Source organism: Oryx dammah, unplaced genomic scaffold (assembly GCF_014754425.2).
Source record: "Oryx dammah isolate SB20612 unplaced genomic scaffold, SCBI_Odam_1.1 HiC_scaffold_26, whole genome shotgun sequence".
Classification (NCBI taxonomy): Eukaryota; Metazoa; Chordata; class Mammalia; order Artiodactyla; family Bovidae; genus Oryx; species Oryx dammah.
This window is the reverse complement of record NW_024070210.1, coordinates 35,746,974-35,767,505: the sequence shown is the minus strand read 5'-3', so window position 1 is coordinate 35,767,505 and position 20,532 is coordinate 35,746,974. Positions and strand designations below refer to the sequence as shown.

Sequence of the window (20,532 nt, the reverse complement as noted above, 5' to 3'; positions counted from 1 at the left end):
AGCCCGATGCTGCGGTCGGACTCAGCAAACCACATTTCTGCTTTGTCAGCGGGCTCCCTATGAAACTTTGTAAACTAGAACAATAGAGGGAAACTGGAAGACAGGAGGAAGAAGGGATTTGCTCCTTCCTGTTGGTTTCCTGTGGGCTTCATGCTAGCTTCCTGTTCCTGTGAGCATCACTCAAGCCTCGCTTCTTTACCTTGACATTGCTGGTTGATTCCAGGAGTGACAGTTGAAACCAGATTGCAGTCCTCTCGACATTTGCCAAACCTGCCTCCTCAACCCCTCGAGGATACAGACCCCAGCCTAGCAGTGCCCCCTCCTCAGAGACCTGAGTTCTAGCTCTGAGGAGCCCCTCCTCCAAACCTCTAAGTTTTTATGATTCCAACTTCTTCACTTTGTTTTCCCAGCCCACTGGGTGATAGCTGCTTCCTGCAATTGCTACCTGTGAGATACCTTCAGTTCTTTCGACTTTTCAGCAACCAACTCTTTATATTCATGGTCTCTGATAAAAATAACTAGTGGTTTCTGTTTCCTGGCTATACTAATTGATACAATTAGATATTGCCTCCTAGATACCTGGCTCAAATTACACAGCAGATAGAAAACTGACACCAACTTAGGTTGAATAGCCCATATCACACATCCACTATGTGGTAGAAATAGGATTTGAATCCAGTTCTGCTTTGTTTTATTTTGCCTGAAGCTTGTGCTCATAATCACTAATCACCTTCCTACACTGGCTGAAAAGTACTTGCTTTTCAATATTGAACTGTGGGTACAATTTTAAATTCTTTCTTCATTTTTATTGTTTTCCTTGTTCTTTTTAAATTTTTATTTTTTAATTGTAGGATAATTGCTTTACAGAATTTTGTTGTTTTCTTTAAAACATCAACATAATCAGCCATACGTGTACATATGTCCCCTCCCTCTTGAACCTCCCTCCCATCTCCCTCCCCATCCCACCCTCTAGGTTGATAAAGAGCCCCTGTTTGAGTTCCTTGAGACATATAGCAAATTCCCACTGGCTATCTATTTTATATATGGTAATGTAAGTTTCCATGTTGCCCTTCCATATATCTCACTCTCTCTTCCCCCTCCCTGTGTCCATAAGTCTGTTCTGTATGGGTCTGTTTCTCCATTGCTGCCTTACAAATAAATTTATCAATGCTTTATCAGACCCAGCATTTCCCAAACCATATCCCAGGCAACACTGTACTACAAGACCTATGAAGAATGCGTTCTGGGCTCCAGGAACTTTCAGTTCAGTTCAGTCGCTCAGTCGTGTCCAACTCTTTGAGACCCCATGAATCGCAGCATGCCAGGCCTCCCTGTCCATCACCAACTCCCGGAGTTCACTCAGACTCACGTCCATCGAGTCCGTGATGCCATCCAGCCATCTCATCCTCTGTCGTCCCCTCCTCTTCCTGCCCCCAATCCCTCCCAGCAACAGAGTCTTTTCCAATGAGTCAACTCTTCGCATGAAGTGGCCAAAGTACTGGAGTTTCAGCTTCAGCATCATTCCTTCCAAAGAAATCCCAGGGCTGATCTCCTTCAGAATGGACTGGTTGGATCTCCTTGCAGTCCAAGGGACTCTCAAGAGTCTTCTCCAACACCACAGTCCAAAAGCATCAATTCTTTGGCACTCAGCTTTCTTCACAGTCCAACTCTCACATCCATACATGACCACTGGAAAAACCATAGCCTTGACTAGACAGACCTTAGTCGGCAAAGTAATGTCTCTGCTTTTGAATATATTATCTAGGTTGGTCATAACTTTTCTTCCAAGGAGTAAGCGTCTTTTAATTTCATGGCTGCAGTCACCATCTGCAGTGATTTTGGAGCCCAAAACAATAAAGTCTGACATTGTTTCCACTGTTTCCCCATCTATTTCCCATGAAGTGATGGAACCGGATGCCATGATCTTCGTTTTCTGAATGTTGAGCTTTAAGCCAACTTTTTCACTCTCCTCTTTCACTTTCATCAAGAGGCTTTTTAGCTCCTCTTCACTTTCTGCCATAAGGGTGGTGTCATCTGCATATCTGAGGTTACTGATATTTCTCCCGGCAATCTTGATTCCAGCTTGTGTTTCTTCCAGTCCAGCGTTTCTCATGATGTACTCTGCAGAGAAGTTAAATAAGCAGGGTGACAATATACAGCCTTGACGTACTCCTTTTCCTATTTGGAACCAGTCTGTTGTTCCATGTCCAGTTCTAACTGTTCCTTCCTGACCTGCATACAGATTTCTCAAGAGGCAGGTCTGGTGGTCTGGTATTCCCATCTCTCTCAGAATTTTCCACAGTTGATTGTGATCCACACAATCAAAGGCTTTGGCATAGTCAATAAAGCAGAAATAGATGTTTTTCTGGAACTCTCTTGCTTTTTCCATGATCCAGCAGATGCTGGCCATTTGATCTCTGGTTCCTCTGCCTTTTCTAAAACCAGCTTGAACATCAGGAAGTTCACGGTTCACGTATTGCTGAAGCCTGGCTTGGAGAATTTTGAGCATTACTTTACTAGCATGTGAGGTGAGTGAAACTGTGTGATAGTTTGAGCATTCTTTGGCATTGCCTTTCTTTGGGATTGAAATGAAAAGTGACCTTTTCCAGTCCTGTGGCCACTGCTGAGTTTTCCAAATTTGCTGGCATATTGAGTGCAGCACTTTCACAGCATCATCTTTCAGGATTTGAAATAGCTCAACTGGAATTCCATCACCTCCACTAGCTTTGTTCGTAGTGATGCTTTCTTAGGACCTGCCATATACTGTACTCTCCAGAAGAGCACAATGAACGTTAGCATAATGAAGGCTCTGAGAAATTTTGCAATAAAATTTAAATGTGTAACCAGGCAGTTTCTCATAAATTTTCTAACTAGGGACATTTCAAGGATGTGGAAAATGTGGGATTAATCAATATTTAATGTATCCTATGCAACAGTAGTATCTGGTTAAGAGAAAGTTGGTGCCAGCAGTCTTGGAATGTTCTCATCACAGAGAGGTTGCTTTAAAGAGTATTGGAGAAGGGGAGTCTGATCTTTGTTTAGATTATAAAACTATGACTTTAGATGTGTACATTACAAAATTTCAGCTATTTAGGGATTGTTGGAGAGTTTGGGATTGACATGTACACACTGCTCTGTTTAAAATGGATAACCAACAAGGACCTACTGCATAGCACAGAGAACACTGCTCCATGTTGATGGGAGGGGAGTTTGGGTGAGAATGGATACATGTATATGCATGGCTGACTCCCTTTGCTGTCTACTGAAACTATCACAACTGCCTGTTAAGTAGTAAGTACGTGTTAAGTCGCTTCAGTCGTGTCCAACTCTGCGACCCTATAGAGGTAGCCCGCCAGGCTCCTCTGTCCATGGGTACTTCTCCAGGCAAGGAAACTGGAGTGGGTTCCCATGCCCTCCTCCAGGGAATCTTCCCAATCCAGGGATCAAACCCAAGTCTCTTATGTCTCCTGCATTGGCAGGTGGGTTCTTTACTACTAGCACCCCTGGGAAGCCTGTTAATCAGCTATGTTGTTGTTCAGTCACCCAGTCGTGTCTGACTCTTTGCGACCCCGTGGATTGACTGCAGCACGCAGGCCTCTTGGTCTGTCACCATCTCCCAAAGTTTGCCCAAATTCATATCCATTGCATCAGTGATGCCATTCAGCCATCTCATCATCTGATGCCCTCTTCTCCTTCTGCCCTCAATCTTTCCCAGCATCCAGTGAGTCTGCTGTTTGCATCAGATGACCGAAATACTGGAGTTTCAGCTTTAGCATCCGTCCTTCCAATGAGTATTGAGGGTTGATTTCCCTGAAGATTGACTGGTTTTGACTCCTTGCTATCCAAGGGACTCTCAGGAGTCTTCTCCAGTACCACAGTTCAAAAGCATCAGTTCTTCAGCTATCTCCCTTTTTTACGGTCCAGCTCTCACAACCTTACCTGACCACTGGGAAGATCACAGCCTTGACTATACAGAAAATTGTCGGCAGAGTGATGTCCCTGCTTTACAACACACTGTCTAGATTTGTCGTACCTTTCACCAAGAAGCAAACATCTTCTGATTTCAAGGCTGCAGTCACCATCCACAGTGATTTTAGCGCCCAAGAGGAAATCTGTCACTACTTCCACCTTTTCCCCTTCTCTTTGCCATGAAGTAATGGAGCCAGATGCCATGATCTTAGTTTTTTAATATTTAGTTTTAAGCCAGCTCTTTCATTCTCCTTCATACTCATCAATCATCTATACTCCCATACAAATAAAAAATGATCAGCTATATTCCAATACAAAATAAAAAGTTTAAAAAATAAAGAGGAGAAAAAAATAAAGAGGAGTTTGTTAATTTAGAAAAAAAAGTCAGCTGTTAGGTTAGTAAAAAAGTAATTGCTATTTCATATTGTTGAACATTGCCATTTGATATTGGAATGCTCTCTTAAACAGATGTGGTTATACATCATTTTAACGTCCATTTCTCGCTTATGTTTTTTTTTTTTTGCTAATGACATACCTTCTGTTTATTTTATATTAGACTATAGAAATAATGTTGGACAAAAAGCAGATTTGAGCAATTTTTTTTTTTAGTTCAAAATGAGTCATAAAACAGTGGAGAAAACTCAAGACATCTACAATGCATTTGGCCCAGAACTGCTAATGAAATGAACATAGAGTGCAGTGGTGGTTCAAGAAGTTTTGTAAAGGATTCAAGAGACTTAAAGATGAGGAGCATAGTGGCTGGCCATCGGAAGTTGACAAGGACCAATTGAAAGCAATCATCAAAGCTGACTTTCTTACAGTACACGAGCAGTTGCCAAAGAACTCAACGTGGACCATTCTACGGTCACTAGGCATTTAAAGCAAATTGGGAAGGTGAAAAACCTTGGTAAGTGGGTGCCTCATGAGCTGACCACAAATTTAAAAAAATAATAAAAAAAAATAATAATCATTTTGAAGCTGTCAAATAAGTTGTCTTCTCTTATTCTACACAACAACAATGAACCATTTCTTGATCAGATTGTGACATGCAATGAAAAGTGGATTTTGTACAATAATCTGCAATGACCAGCTCAATGGTTGGACCAAGAGGAAGCTCCAAAGCTCTTCCCAAAGCCAAACTTGCACCAAAGAAAGATCATGGTCACTGGTGGTCTCTGATCCACTACAGCTTTCTGAATCCCAGCGAAACCATGACACCTGAGAAGTATGCTCAGAGATCGATGAGATGCACCAAAAACTGCAATGCCTGCAGCCGTCACTGGTCAACAGAAAGGGCCCATTTCTTCTCCACAATGCCTGCCTTGAGCAATCAATGTTTCAAAACTGGGCTATGATGTTTTTCTTCATCTGCCATATTCACTTGACTTCTTACCAACTTGACTCCCAGTTCTTAAAGCAACTTTTTGCAGGGAAAATGCTTCTACAACCAGTAGGAGGCAGAGAATGCTTTCCAAGAGTTCCTTGAATCCTGAAGCACAGAGTTTTACACTATAGGAGTAAACAAACTTATTTCTCACTGCCAAAATGTGTTGTTGTAATGGTTCTTATTTTAATTAATAAAAATGTGTTTGAGCCTAGTTATGATGATTTAAAGTTCATGGTCCGAAACTCCAATTACTTTTGTGCCAACCTAATATTTAAAACTGTGGACATGTTTCAAGTGCATTTTCAGTTCGAAAAGATACTGGCAATTCTTAAATCAACTACTTCTAGACAAATAATTTTTGCTTTCTTTCCTCTCATGATATTCTAGGGCAATTTATCCCTCTAAAAGATTTAAGCTCCTACTTTTGTAATCCTAACCTATTCAAAGCCTGTAAATAGGAGTAGTTTACAACAGTTATATTTCACCTTTTGACTATATTTATTTGCAAATTTATCTATGATGTAAGATATTTTACTGTAAAAAAACTAGTTTAAAATTTCACACATTTGCTTATTTTTAAAAAGTGTGAACCCATCTGCATTTGTGTTTGAAATTGTGGTTCAATTGAATTTGTGTTTTATTTAAGTGCCAGGTAGTAAGGTTGGATTATACTCTTTAGAAATCAGTCAAAAAGACAATTTACCTGAATATACGCCCTACAAACTGGAGTTCACCTTTCTTATCAAACTCCATTCTAGAGAAAGCTGTCTCAAAAGTTGTCTTCATGCAACATTAATCAGTCTTAAAAAGGAATAACATTCTGATACATGCCATAATATGGATGAAGCTTGAAAACATTATGCTAAGTGAAATAAGCCAAACACAAAAGGACAATATTGTATGAGTACACTTATGAGGTACCTGGAATAGACAAATTCATAGAAACAAAAAGTAGACATGGTGCTTCGCAGAGACCAAGGGCATGGGGGAATGAAGATTTATTGTTTAACAGAAATTCAGTTTGGTAAGATGAAAAAGACCTGGAAATGGATACTTCAAGATGGTTGTACAAACAATGTGAATGTACTTCATGTGACAGAATTTTATACTTAAGACTGGTTAAAAGGGTAAATTTTATGTTATACATATTTTACCAAAATTAAAAAAAATCTTTTCCTCATGAATTCAACAAGTCCATCCAATTCATATTCCTGTTTGACTCCTGAAGAGTAACTAATCACATCTGTTATGGCCTTTGAGTGAAGTGACATGAAATGAAAACTGCTCAGTCATGTCCGACTCTTTGCAACCCCAGGGACTGTAGCCTGCCAGGCTCCTCTGTCCATGGAATTCTCCAGGCCAGAATACTGGAGTGCGTAGCCTTTCCCTTCTCCCAGGGATCTTCCCAACCCAGGGATCTAACCCAGGTCTCCCACACTGCAGGCGGATTCTTTACTGTATGAGCCACCAGGGAATGGCCTTTGGGTAGTGGCATTCCTTTTTTGTTTTTTAATTAAAGAAAATTTAATTGAAGGATAATTGCTTTACAACGTTGTGTTGGTTTCTGCTGTACAATGCAAACCAGTCATAATTATATATGTATCTCCTCCCTCTTGAGCCTCCCTCTCCCCTCCTATCCCAACTTTATAGGTCATCATGGATAGTTTTCCTACCATTGGGTTTAAGAAGTCTTTTTTTTTCCTGGAAAAATCCTCTAAATTGAGGAACTGAAGAAAATCTGAAAACTATACTGAGAGTGGTAAGAACTTCAGTGAAAAGCAAAAGCAGATTCCTCAAGAGTCCCACTACTTTACCACTGGCTGGTCCAGCCAGGTTTACTCTGGGCCAGTCAACAGCCCAGGTTGGATGGCATCACCGACTCGGTGGACATGAGTCTGAGCAAGCTTCGGGAGTTGGTGATGGACAGGGAAGACTGGTGTGCTGCAGTCCACGGGGTCGCAAAGAGTCAGACACGACTGAGCAACTGAACTGAACTGAGTCAGCAACCATGATCCTGGTGCTGGCATAAAATGGTGCTAGGGATATAGGAAATTGGTGCTGGCCATTAGCTCTCTACCCTGGGCTATCAGAATACTGGCTTTCTCTCTGAATGTGTACCCCTGCCAACACTGAGATATTTCTGAACTCCTTCTAATGAGATCTGAACTCAAGTTTAGTCTCCCTAAGCCACGGCTCCTGGGCCTCACCCAGCTTGCCTTTCACTGTTGCTATCTTAGCAGACCTGACTCCTGATTTAGCCTTCCCACATTCCATCTGTCACCAGTTCTGCCGTTTCTTCCTCCACATCGCTCTCTTCATCCCCTCGAATCCTAATTCAAGCCCTGGCAATCCTCTCCTAGGCCTTATTACAGGGCTTTTGAGAGGGCACGTTTTTGAAGAATGAAAAAGCATGTTTCTTTATGAGGCAGACCCAAGATGTAAATTAGCCAAATCAACATACTCTGTGCCTACAAAGAAGGAAAACTAATATATATCAAGTACCTACTATGTACAAAGTAACGTGCCAGTTATTTTCAGACCTCCTAACACGTTTACAAGAGCAGGCATTATAATTATTTTTAAATAAGATTCTCAGTACAGAAACTACTCGACTGTAGCTGTGCTTACTCTTCAGGAAGCACACTAGATCCTAGCGGCAGATAATACAGAGTTCTATCTGAGGAGATGCCAGCTTGGCTCACTTTCAATCAGTCTTCAGATTTCCTCACTGCTGGGTACTTCTGTTCAGTCACCCAAGTCTAATATTTTCATAGTCAAATCCTTCTCTACATCTTGGCCAGCATAGCTTATTCTTGCCTCCATGCACATCAGTTCTGCACCTTTCTGAGTACAGTGTACAGAGAAGGATCTGGGCTTGTCTCCTGGGCTTCCCTCCCTGCCAGCCATGTTTCTAGCTCACCTATTAATAAAATCCCACTCCTCCCATGTTACCGCCTAATCATCTATTCTCTGGAAGTTAGAATTTGCAATAAAACTCCTTTTCCAAGTCATGTGGGTATTTAGTAATTGTTAGCCACTTCTTAATCTTCCCAGGTGCTAGTGGTAAAGAATCTGCTACCAATGCAGGGAATGTAAGAGACACAGGTTTGATCCCTGGGTCAGGAATATGCCCTGAAGGAGGAAATGACAACCCACTCTATTATTCTCACTTGGAAAATCCCATGGACAGAGGAGCCTGGAGGGCTACAGTCCATGAAGTCGGCAAGGATTTGGACTGAGTGTCCGATTCAATGACTGAGTGTCTGAGCACAGCCACTTCTTAATTATCCATAAAAACTGGGTCGAGGTTCGAATAGGGAAAATCTGTATTTAATACAAAAATATATATTTAACTGAGAGTATCGGTTTCCTTCCTTCAGTGTGACTTTACTCTGTGAGGAAGTGAAGCAGCCTCACTGGGTTTCATCTCCACTCTGGATTTCATCTTCACTACTAGGGGAAAGGCCCAAAGGCAAGGGAAGTCACAAGTATTGTGAACCCACAAAAACAAGACAGGTTGGCAACTCATTGATGCTCCTCTTTGTATTTTTCAAAAAATAGCCAAAAAATTAGCTAAATCTTTCCTTAGGTCAAAGGCTGCTGTAAGCAGTACCCTTTTCCAGTAGGTGGCAGTATTTTCTTTCTTCAGTTTAAATAGAATTCAATTGGCCTCAAGGTTTGTTGGTTTTGTTTTTCAGTTTTACTATTGAGTTAGTAAACTGCAGGTGACAATAATTAATGAAAGTGACTTTCCCACTTTCTTTAAAAAACAAACAAACAAACAAACAACACTCTCGGAGGCTTCCGGAAGCCCCAGGTGGGCAATTTCTGTTTTGCTTGCAGTTGATAGCAAGGTGTATACTGAGATAGCCTGTGCTGGAAACCTTTTCCCCATTTTCTGATAGCGATTATTACTAAGTACTAGCTAGTGATAATAACATTTTGGAGAAAATGAAGTCAAGATTTCCTGCTTCTGTAATAATAAGACAAAACAAAATTAAAACATTGACTCTAGAATTCTTGTTTTGGGGGTAAAATATTCATTAATTATGCAGATACCTTTCCTGGCTGGCTAATAATGAGCTTAAGAAAATTATTCACATACCCTATTTTAATGGTAACACCTAAATTTCTGCAGCTCCACAGACCTTTCAATACCCCAGCAGATGGTTAGGTCCTGTCACGTGTCTCACAAGAACTAAATGGCGCAGAAACTAGGTTTGAGGGAGGAAGGAAGAAATGATTGAAAATCCAGGGACATATGCTGGAGTTAAAGAAGGAAGTGTTAAATCCGTGGATAATATCTCAGACACTTTATCTTCAAAAATACTGTATTAGCTAGAGTAAAGAGGCTGGATTTGAAGCATGCGTTTCACAAATGTCTGAGAAGTACTCATACAGAAAGCCACAGGTTGCTGGAGAAATGTTCGAGGGCTCTGTGTTTTCACTTAAAACATGGGGAATAGTCTGGATTTGGTCACCAAGTCCTCTTGTGCATATTCAAATAATATCAGAAGGCACCGAGATTTTTAGGTTTTAGGGTATTTTTAACCAGTTCTCTACTTTGGAGACAAGCCGAGGCCACCTTCCCAGACCTCCCTGTGCTGCCTGGCCTCAGCGCTGCACCCCCCACCCCACAACTCCACCCCACGCCCTGGCGCGCGGCGAGGACATCTGAAGCCTCGGCCCAGGCCTCGCGCACTCTGCAGGGCCAGGTGAAGGCTGCCCAGCCCTGCGACGACGCAGACGCGCTGACAGGTGGCCTTGCCCGCCTCCTTGCCGCCCGCGGCGGAGCTCCTCTCCGCTCCAGGCCCGCAGCCGGAGCCGCAGCCGCAGCCAGCGCGCCAGGCATAGTTTCCCGGCGGGCCCCCAAAGTCGGGCGGCTTCCCCAAGGGAGAGCGAGGCCCCAAAGGGGCCGGGGCCGCCCACAAGAGCAAAGGACATCTGAGGTCCGAGCCGGGCGAGGGGTGAGGAGTCCGGGAACTTCTCGCGCTCATAGAGGACATGGGCCGCACGGAGCCTGGTGCCCAGGCACTTCCAGCCCTGCATACGACCCCTCGGTCTCCTCTGCCTTTTGCTTCTGCGACCCCCGGAACCTGTCCACACCCCCAGCGTCCTTGACCCTAAGTCTCTGCCACCCTCGGGCCCCAGTAGGGCCGAGGGGTCACCGGAGCCCGCGCACCACATTCCCAAGGACGAGCAGCCGGTGGCAGCACCGCCCCCGCTCAAGCACCCTCCGGGTCCCCTCCCGTCCGCACTCGGGCTGCTTAAGCGCTCTGGCCCCTCCAGAACAGGCAGGCAGCAGAGGGCAGGAATTCACTTGGACCCCTCCCCTTCCCCAAACTTCTTCCCTCTCCGCCCCGCCGTTCCTCCAACCCGACCCCTCTGCGCCATCTGGCTCCTCCCTCTCCGCTCCCCTTCCCTTTTCTGGTCCCCACTTAGGAATCCACCTCCCCCCACCCCCGCCGCCGGCCGGGTCCGGGGATCCTCCCCCGACTCCCCCCGCGTGCCGCCGCCGCCGCCGCCCGGGTTCCTCTCCCCCCGCTCGGGCGCTCCCTGCCAAGCCCATGATGTAATGGTGTATGTTAATCAGTAGCATGTGGGGAGCTCCGGCTCGGGCGGCTCAGTCCTCCGCGAGCCTACACTGGAGGCAGCAGGAGCGGCGGCGGCGGCGGCCCGATCCCGCAGCGCCGCACTCTCTCCGCGCCGCCCGCCCCGACAGCATGGCCCGCAGCCCGCCCTCCGGGCGCCCCCAGCCTCGCTGAGAGCCACAGCCGCCCCGGACCCGCGCGTGGGGCCCCGAGCCGCCGGGATGAGCCGCTCCGAGGTGAGCGCACTCTGTCCTAAGCCCCAGGCCGAGGGGCCCGCGGTCTCTGGGTCCCCTTCCCGGGGGCCTTCCCCCGCCTCCGCTCGAGAAGTTCTGGGAACCGGGAAACGGGGGTGCTGAGAGCGAGCCGCCCCTCGAGGGCTGGCCGAGTCGCTGGGCTCTCTCTTCTTCGCCGCTGGCGGCCACCCGGACAGGGTTAGGACTGGGGGAGCCCTCGAAACCGAACTTTTCTTCTTCTCGGTCGTTCGGGGGCGTGTGCCGGCGGCACGGAGCCGCAGTCCCCACGGAACCGCCCTGCCCGCCGGGGGAGGCAGTGCTGTGGGCACCAACTGTCTGCGCGTTCGGCTTGCGCCAGTGGCCGTGCCGACTTCGGCCTGGGACGCGCGGGCCAGGCGCTGGGCCGGCCGGACCCGCCCGTAGGCGGCGGGAGCTGGGGCAGGATGCCTACAGCACACACACGAGTACACACACACGCGCACGCACACGCACGCACACATCTGATCGCTTAGGGCGAAGCGGACCCTCAGAGACCTCCCGGGTGGGCTGGAGCCGAGCGGCGCGCGGGAGCCGAGGCTCCGGCTGCGCCTCTGCCCGCTGGGCGCTGAGCTCTGGGTGGGGAGAGTTTATTTTTGTCTCGAGCTGCTGCCGCGGCTGCTCACGGCCTAAATCCAGAGGGGCGCCTGGCGGTGGAGATGCTGGCTGTTGCTGTAGATGGAGCTGCAGCCGTTCGGCTGCTTCTCCGAGAGGAGGAGGAGGAAGAGGTGGCGGAGGAGGAGGAGGGAGAGGAGGAGGAGGAAGGAACTCGGGCTGCCGCGCCTCCGCCTCTGCTTTGCATTAGCCCCCACCCCCACCCCCGCGCCCCTTCGCAGCCGCAGTGCAAGTTTTCTGCGCGAGGAAGATCTGTTGCTGGTGCGGGCGTTTGCAGGCACAGCCCCCGAGGCCACCCCGGGCGGGGTGTGTGGGGAGCACTAGCCGTTCGCAGCGGCAGCAACAGGAAGCCGTGCGGTCTTCCTCACGCACCTGGGAAGGAGGCTTCTTGCCTTTCCCAGAACGGGAATAGCTCCTCTCCAGCATCCGGGTGCGGAGGGGGCGGCCGGAATTTGGGGGACTAAGACCCCGCGGCGCGCCCCCCTCCGCCCCCTCAGATGCACTAGCTTCGCCGGCGCACTCCCTCGCTGGCCGAGGTCTCACTGCAGCCTTTTCTCTCCTTCCAGTGGTGATCGCCACTCGGGAATGCGGGTGTGAAGGGTCCGAGCTGCTGCCCAGCGGGGAAGAGACCCCGGGACGCCGGAAATCACCATCCCGAAGCTGCGAGAAGAGGGGAGGGGGAAAGAGAGCCTTCTTCATTCAGTTTGTGTGCCTTGTGGGGAAATTTTTTTTTAATCGTTATTTTTTAAAAAAAGAAATATTTCCGTGCTACTGTCTGTCATCATCTCTGGGGAAATCAGCCAGAACCACCAGAACGTAACTGAAACCAGACGAGAGAGGCAGGAGCCGAGGCAGTACCTGCAGCGTCCGGGCACCAGAGCCACCTTGGAACGGGAACGCGTCTCCGGCGGCCGCGGGGCTGCGGCTCCGCCAAACTTTGGGGCGGGCGGGGCGGGCTGGGGCGCCCCGGGGGCTTTGTAGACTGAGGGCCGCCCCCTAACCATGATGTTTCGCGACCAGGTCGGGGTGCTGGCGGGCTGGTTTAAGGGCTGGAACGAGTGCGAGCAGACCGTTGCGCTGCTGTCGCTGCTCAAGCGCGTGAGCCAGACCCAGGCCCGCTTCCTCCAGCTTTGCCTGGAGCACTCGCTGGCCGACTGCGCCGAGCTGCACGTCCTCGAAGGCGAGGCCAACAGTCCGGGTAAGTGCACGGCCGCCGCCGCCGTCCCGCGGTCCCGGTTCCCCTCCCCACCCCCAACCGCCGCTGCCCAGCCTCGGGCCTGGCCCCGCCCCAGATCGCCGGTCCTTGGGGACCGAACCACCGCGGCCCCCGGGTCCTTGGCATCTCTCCCGCCAGGCCGTGCCGCCCACTTACCTCCGCTGGCAGCTTCGGGTGTTTTTGCTCACTGTCAACTCCTTCAGTTCATTCCGTGTGGTAGCTACGGTAGCATGAATGATTGATTTTTCTCTCATGCAGTTTCCTGGGAAATAATTAAGTCAGGTCACGTAGAGTCTGGATTTTCTGGGCTTTTTTTCTTTCCTCCTTTTGGGCAACGTGGCTCTCTGGATTTCAGCAACACATGAAGAAGCCTGAGACTGCCCTTCAGAAGCTGAGCTATGATTAGGCTATATGAGGAATATATGAAAACCCAATTTTACATTCATTTTTTTTTTCTCCACCGATATTCCAATTTTAGAGCTCTGTTTTCAGAATAATTTGTAGGTGACGCTACAGACTATTAAAATGATATTTGCATTTCATATACTACGTGCTTACACTTAACTATCACGACTTTATATATATTGATACGCATCTTATAGAAAGGGTCTCATAGGGAGCAGGCATGAATCAGGGTCTTTAACGCTTTTGTCAGGAAACTTTACTGAACATAACAGAATTGTTTCCTATTACCCTGCTAGTGTATTTACAGACACCTCAACTAGTATAGAAAGTGAATATACTGAGATATATTCAGCAGTTTGCTATTTGCTAGCATGGGTGGTGACAAACTGGAATTATATCCGGGGCTGGGGGTAGGGGGTGAGGGTGGGGGTTGGGGAAAGGTCTGTCGGTTGTAATTTGGGATGGGGAAATTCTTTAGTTCATGCTGCAGCAGGAGGGTGAACAGAGCCCCCAGTGTTTATGCAGAGAAAAGAATGCAGGGTCCTCTTCCAGCTGTTCCATGTTAGAGCCGCCAGCCTGCAAGACTCAGCAGAGGTCCAGGCTGCCATTTGATGACAAGGTCCAGTTCAGGGCAGCAGGGCCTGGGAGACACCAAAGTGAGTGTGCTGGCGGACCGCAAGAGGGAGGCTGGTCTGCTGCTCACTCCTCCTCCCTGGTGTGGTGCTCACAGTGCTGGACACACTAGGATGGGATGTTTCCATATATAGAATCATAGGCTGGCAGTGACCACTGGAAATCTTCACAGGCCTTTTCCTGACCAGACAGGACTGCACCCAAAGAATACAGGGCTGCCTAGTATGGTGGGCCATTCTGAGGGAAAGCCCACAAGGCCCCAGGGGATTCAGCCTTAACCTAACAGCCCACCCTGGGTGTTACTCGAAAGGGTGGTGATGGCAGGGCCCCCTTCCCCTTCAGTTCTGTCTTTATAAATAGCTGGAGGACCAGCCTCCTTCATAAGGGTGTGGAAACATAACTAGGATAGCTGATGACCTACTCTCTTTACTCCCATTCTCAATGTGACAGGGTAGCCTGGATCACCTGCTTGGTTTTGCTTTCTCAGGTTTGATGAACAAGGTCATATAAACTTTTAAGTACAATTTAAGTACATTAATTTGTGTTGAATGCTTGACCTCAGTGCTTGTAGGGACTGTTTAAAACAATGATATTAACCTTTAGGTTACTCACACATTAGAGCAACCATTTTTGCCTTTGAGTAAAAGAGAAGACTTTTCCTAGTATAGCGGTCATCAGTTTAGTAAGTGAAGTCAATAGATGTGTGAAATTAAAAAGAAATTTCTTAGCCTAAGTATCTAATAATTTAATAAACTCAGAAAAAAATTGAACTTCTGTGAGTTTAAAAAATCATTTGGTAATTTTTCCCCTACATTTTTTTTTAACCATATTTACTTGTGTAAGCTACCTACCTGTTCATGATGCTAAATGCTGCAAATATATGAAACTGTAACTATTATGTAAGATAGGGACCATTTTCCAGCTTCTGGATTTATCTTTCAACCTGAATATTTTGCTTCCTTGGAAACTTTGCATTTGTTTTGTTGTTTGGCAAGTACAGAAATTCATTAGTGAGGTCATGTGATAGTTTGGTTTACATCTGCATTAGGAGGAGGATCATAAAGAGCAATAAGATTTGTCACAGAATGCCTGAGTCTGGAGCACAGCTCTCTTAAGTATCTGGAACCTAGCCAAGAACCAAGAAAGGGGCAAATATGCCTACTCAGCAACTGAAATAGATGGCATAAAGTCTGAGAGAATACTTCAGACCCTCTTTCAGAACTTACTCTTATTTTAAATAACAGTCTTTTTTATTCTTATTTGACAAATGATCCATAGCAAATACACGGTAGCACAATTTAGAATGGGGTGAGGAGTTGCTGTAACCAACTGTGAAAACTGACCCCTGACAGTTTGACAACTAGGAAATAGAAAAATTATAACTTTAAATATAAGAATTGGGAGCAAAAGCCCTGAAGTTTGGGAATATTAGAGTAGGGATTCTCAACTGGCCTTTCAGACATTACTTTGTAATTAGCTAAGTCCATAATTGTTATTTACCATTAATGAGAGTGAAGGACCAAAAAAATGACCAAAAAAGATACATTTTTAGATACATTCTTTGGGAAAGAAGGGAAATCTGCCATAAACACTGGAAATATTAACATTCAAGGTAATTAACCTCCAAAGCTTTTTTGGTATGTAAAGCTATTACCCATTCAGAAAACTAGGCTGTTAGAATGACTCATTCGTTGGCTGGCTGATTTTTCCTGTACCAAAATCCTCATATATCACTTACCTTATTTTGTAATTATGAGTTAAACAAACACACATATTTCTTCTGGTGTTGAGAGATTTAAAAACTTGGTAAATGAGAATGAAATTCACATCTGGGGTGTGATCTCAGTATAACAAAATTAGTATACACTTGGCTTTGTTTTCTCCAGGACTAACTTTAAATAGGGAGATAATCCTTCACGTTGAACATGATTTACTTGAAATCTGTGGAATGTATTTTGATACTGACTTTCTGTTCTTTTAAATCTAGTGTTTATTGAGATGCTGGAGGTTCACTGGTTCATCCTTTGCCTCGGGTTCATAGTCATCAGAGATCCAAAGACATCCTTTAGTTAGTCCTTATGGATGTATGTTTCACTCTGGATGTAGTCAGTGGTTACTGGTCATGATCATCTCTCTGAGGTAGAAGGTTGTTTCTAGAACCCTCATAACCTCAGATATGCGTCCTTCAGCCACCAGCCTAGGTTACAGGTTAGCACTGTGAGTTCTGAACAGTCTCAGTATGTAGATGACTGTTTCTGATGCTAAAATGTCATTTGATACCTAAAAATGGAACCTGTTGACTTTACTTGCAGTTCTTCAGAGAAAAATAGATTCTGTGGCACTGGTGTATGACTTTTTGTCATTTGAACTTGAAATATATTTTCCAGTGGAAATAGTATAATAAATGGAGATTCACAAGTGAATCCACAGACTTACTAACTAACCAAGCAGTTCATATTTTGTGGAGAAATTGCATGTTTGTAATAAATAAATGGCAAAAGGATTGTTACTGTATTTATAAATAAATACAAGAGAAAAGATTACCTGAAATGGTAATGTTGGAGATAAAGCTAATGGTGGAGAATGAAAAGGACTTGTGGGTGTATTTATTCTCTTTAGAGAATAAAGATGTTAATTCTATTTTTTTTTTATGATTTTTGGTTTCCGTAGTAGAGGTATGCTGCATCTGAGTTATTTTTTAAGTCAAAATTGAGTAAAAGGAAAGCAAAAGAGTATGGGCTTTCCTGGTGATATTTCCTGGATAAGATCTTGTTTGTCATTCTTTTGCTTTTTCATTCAACAAACATTTACTGACTGCCTACTACTTTCCTGGCCTTGTGTCATGCAGTGGGAATGCAAAGGTAACTTGCTATATTCCAATGCCTGGTCCATGGATACCCAGTGTTGAGTAAATGACTAATACCGTATCACAGGTGCAGAGGCATAGCAATAAAAAGGGTGGTGGGGTGGGGATTCTGGAAATATTATCAACATACAAGTAATTGCCTGAGGCAATCAGGGAAAACCCCACTGCAGAGGATATAGCTTGAGCTGAATTTTGAAGGGTGAATAGGAGTTGGTTTAATATATAAAGAGAATTGTACAGAGCAGGCATGAAGCTGTTTTCCAAGCAGAAGAGATACCATTCATAGAAATGTTGTCTTATGAAAGGGCCTGGTTGTATGCAAGAAATAATGAGTTCTTAGTGGTTGGAAGGCTGTAGAATGCTGGGCTGTAAGAGACAGAAGTTAAAACAGAAGTGATGTTTGTGCAGGACTTTGCAAACTAAGGAATTTGACTTAATCCTACAGAGATGGTAGAGAACCCAAGAAGACTTTTAGGCAGAGGTGTCCTGAGAATCAGGAAAGAGGAAGAGAGTTAAAAGATGAAAGTGGTTTTGTGTGTGTGTGTGTGTACACTTTTGGGAAAGCTTTCTAATGTATGCATGATTTTCTGAAAGGCGAACATGGGAGAAGTGAGGCAGATTTCCATTCTGGCTACATGGTGGTGTCATCAGCCCAAGGCAGCTTTGTTGCCCTTAGCATTGCTGTACTGGGGAGAAGGAAGGGTTGAGATAGGAAAAGAAAGTATTATCAGGTGGCCATTTATTTATATCCATAGGAGGGACTATGTCTAGAGGATTCCTAGAGTATGAATGTTGAAATCAATCAGGCTAGGCTGGTCACTTAATTTCTGAGTCTTTGTTGTAGTTCAGTCACTAAGTCATAACTGATTCTGTGACCCCAGGGACTGCAACATGCCAGACTTTCTTGTCCTTCACTGTCTCCTGGAGTTTGCTCAAATTCATGTCCCTTGAGTTGGTGATACCAACTGTCTCATCCTCTGCCACCTGCTTCTCTTTTTGTCTTCAGTCTTTCCCAGCATCAGAGTCTTTTCCAGTGAGTCAGTCAGGTGGCCAAAGTAGTAGAGCTTCAGTTTCAGCATCAGTCCTTCCAATGAATTTCAGGGTTGATTTCCTTTCGGATTGATTGGTTTGATCTCCTTGCTGTCCAAGGGACTCTCAAGAGTCTATTCCAGCACCACAGTTCGAAAGCATCAGTTCTTCATTGCTCAGCCTTCTTACAGTTTGACTCTTATATCCATACATAACTACTGGAAAAACCATAGCTTGCCTGTAGAAGGGAGCTAACAAAACTTTGTTATTGTCTGGAAGCTACTTGTTAACAATTCAGTGAGGACCTATTCTTTTCCCCAGGTTTAAATTTTCCTGTATTAATATGGAATTTATATAAATAATGTTTTCCTAATAAGACAGCTTTTATTTAAAGGATTATCTGGATGATGTCAAAGATGAGTTGGAGCCCTGAAAAGATATATCTACTTTGTTCCACTTCCTATATTTTAGATGACTCTAGTGGTAAAGAACCTTCCTGCCAGTATAGGAGATGCGAGAGACGCAGATTCAATCCCTGGATCGGGAAGACCCCTTGGAGAAGGGAATGGCTACCCACTCCAGTATTCCTGCCTGGAGAATCCCTCCCCTGGAAGGCTACAGTCCATGGGGTCTCAAAGAGTTGAATACGATTGAAGTGACTTAACACACAGCACTTTGTTCCACCTCCTGTATTTTAGCTGTATTGTTCTATTCTATATCATTATTGTTGTTCAGTCACTAAGTCGTGTCTGACTGTTTGGAACCCTATGGACTGCAGCAGCATGCCAGGCTTCCCTGTCCTTCACTATCTTCCACAGTTGTGCTCAAACTCATGCCCATTGATTCACTGATGCCATCCAACCATCTCATTCTTTGTTGCTCACTTCTCCTCTGGCCCTCAATCTTTGTCAGCGTCAGGTTGGGTCCTAAAAAACACAGCACTGAAATCAATTTTCCCAAATAACTTGTCAACACTTTTCCCCTTTAGTTGGTGAACATGAAAATGAGAAATCATTTTGTGGAACGAAATGTATAGGGACTTTATATCTGAGACACATTTTACTTTGAGTGTTGTAATTTTTATTTGGTTGGTCTGGGATGACAGGGAGCCGGTCACACACATTTGTGATCTTGTGAATAAGCTGGATTTGGTTGTTTAGCTTGGATGCTCAAAGGCTTCAGCAGATGAGCATGTGTTATAAACAGGTCCCATCAAAGCAACTAGAAGGCAGACAAACTTAACAGCAGTCAAATTGGTTTGTTTATGTTTAAATAAACAAATGAGAGTGAAATGAGTATCAGAAGCACTGAGAGGTAACTGAAAACTCTCCAGTATATCCTGCAGAAGCTTAATTCTAATATGAATTGACAACCCTAGAGAAGAAAAAATACCTCTCTTCCTTGACCTGAGGAGAAATTTGAAGGTTTTCATCCATGAGGGAAGTGCCTTATGTAGTTCATTTGCTAGGAAAGCTGTGGTGCTCATAAAAATTCTTTTTTTCTTTTAAACATATAATTACTCTGAGTTTTTAGCCTGTTCCTTCCTTTCCATCTTTTCTAATCATTCCTTCCAAGTCTGAGTTCATCCGAGTCACATAGATTAAGATGCAGAATCAGAGGTCTCTCCTGAGCTATTTTTTGCTTCTGTGGAAGCTGCCTGAGGCAGGAATCTCCTAAGGAAAGCAGAACTTTCAGAAGAGAAGCCAAGCTTTCTCTCAAGGTTAACCAGTCAGGGTGTGGGCCTTGTCCTGCAGCCTGTACCCCAAGAGCCAGCTCGGAGCACAGAGGAACCTGTTGCTGTTATGTAGGAGCATTTCATTCCTTGGGCTTCCCCGGTGGCTCAGGCGGTAAAGAATCTGCCTGCAATGCAGGAGACCTGAGTTCGAACCCAGGGTCGCAAAGTTCTCCTGGAGAAGGGAATGGTAACCCATTACAATAGTCTTGCCTGGAGAATTCCATAGACAGAGGAGCTGGGCAGGCTACAGTCCATGGGGTCATAAAGAGTCAGACTCGACTGAGCAACTAACACTTCACTTTCATTTCACTCCTTAGGACTCCTAAGCTAATTCTAGGGTTTTGTTCTCACCAAGGTCCCATCATTTTAATACAGTTTTCCTTGCCTTGGTTTACCAGGGGCATAAAGGCAATCAAATGATTCAGTGGTTTCTTTTCTACTATAGATTAAACTGTTAAATGGTACCCAGAGAAGAGTATCTGGTAAGAAACTGTGGGACCAAGTTCCTTGGTACACATAATTCACCAAGTCTTGCAGCCAAGTGCTGGGAGCTGTGTCCGGAGGTGAAATAGGTGTGATGGTTCCCCTCAGGGATCTTACACTCGAGTTGTGGAGGTAAAACAATGTGTAATATTTACAGATGATCCCTGACTTACGGTGGTTTGAATTAGACAGTTTTTTAGACTTTATGACTCAAAAAGCGATGTGCATTCGATAGAACTCATTCTTGGAATTTTGAATTTTGATCTTCTCCCAGGCTAGTGATCTTTCTATGTTCTTCTCTGGTGATGCCGGGCAGTGGCAGCCCCCAGTCAGC

At 45.3% G+C, this 20,532-nt stretch overlaps 1 protein-coding gene across 3 annotated transcripts in view; it reads left to right on the top strand.

The window, feature by feature from the left end:
• Window positions 1–10,913: 10,913 nt before the first annotated feature.
• Window positions 10,914–20,532, top strand: part of SAMD4A (sterile alpha motif domain containing 4A) — a 226,037-nt gene continuing 216,418 nt past the window's right edge. The window contains exons 1-2 of one of the 3 annotated variants that reach the window (XM_040226398.1): window positions 10,914–11,183; window positions 12,398–13,029. In XM_040226398.1, the coding sequence (XP_040082332.1) occupies window positions 12,834–13,029 (196 nt within the window). In that variant the 5' untranslated portion in view covers window positions 10,914–11,183; window positions 12,398–12,833. Of the gene's footprint in view, window positions 11,184–12,050; window positions 12,093–12,397; window positions 13,030–20,532 lie in introns of those variants that run through there. The other 2 variants (XM_040226400.1, XM_040226399.1) reach the window with 2 other exon arrangements.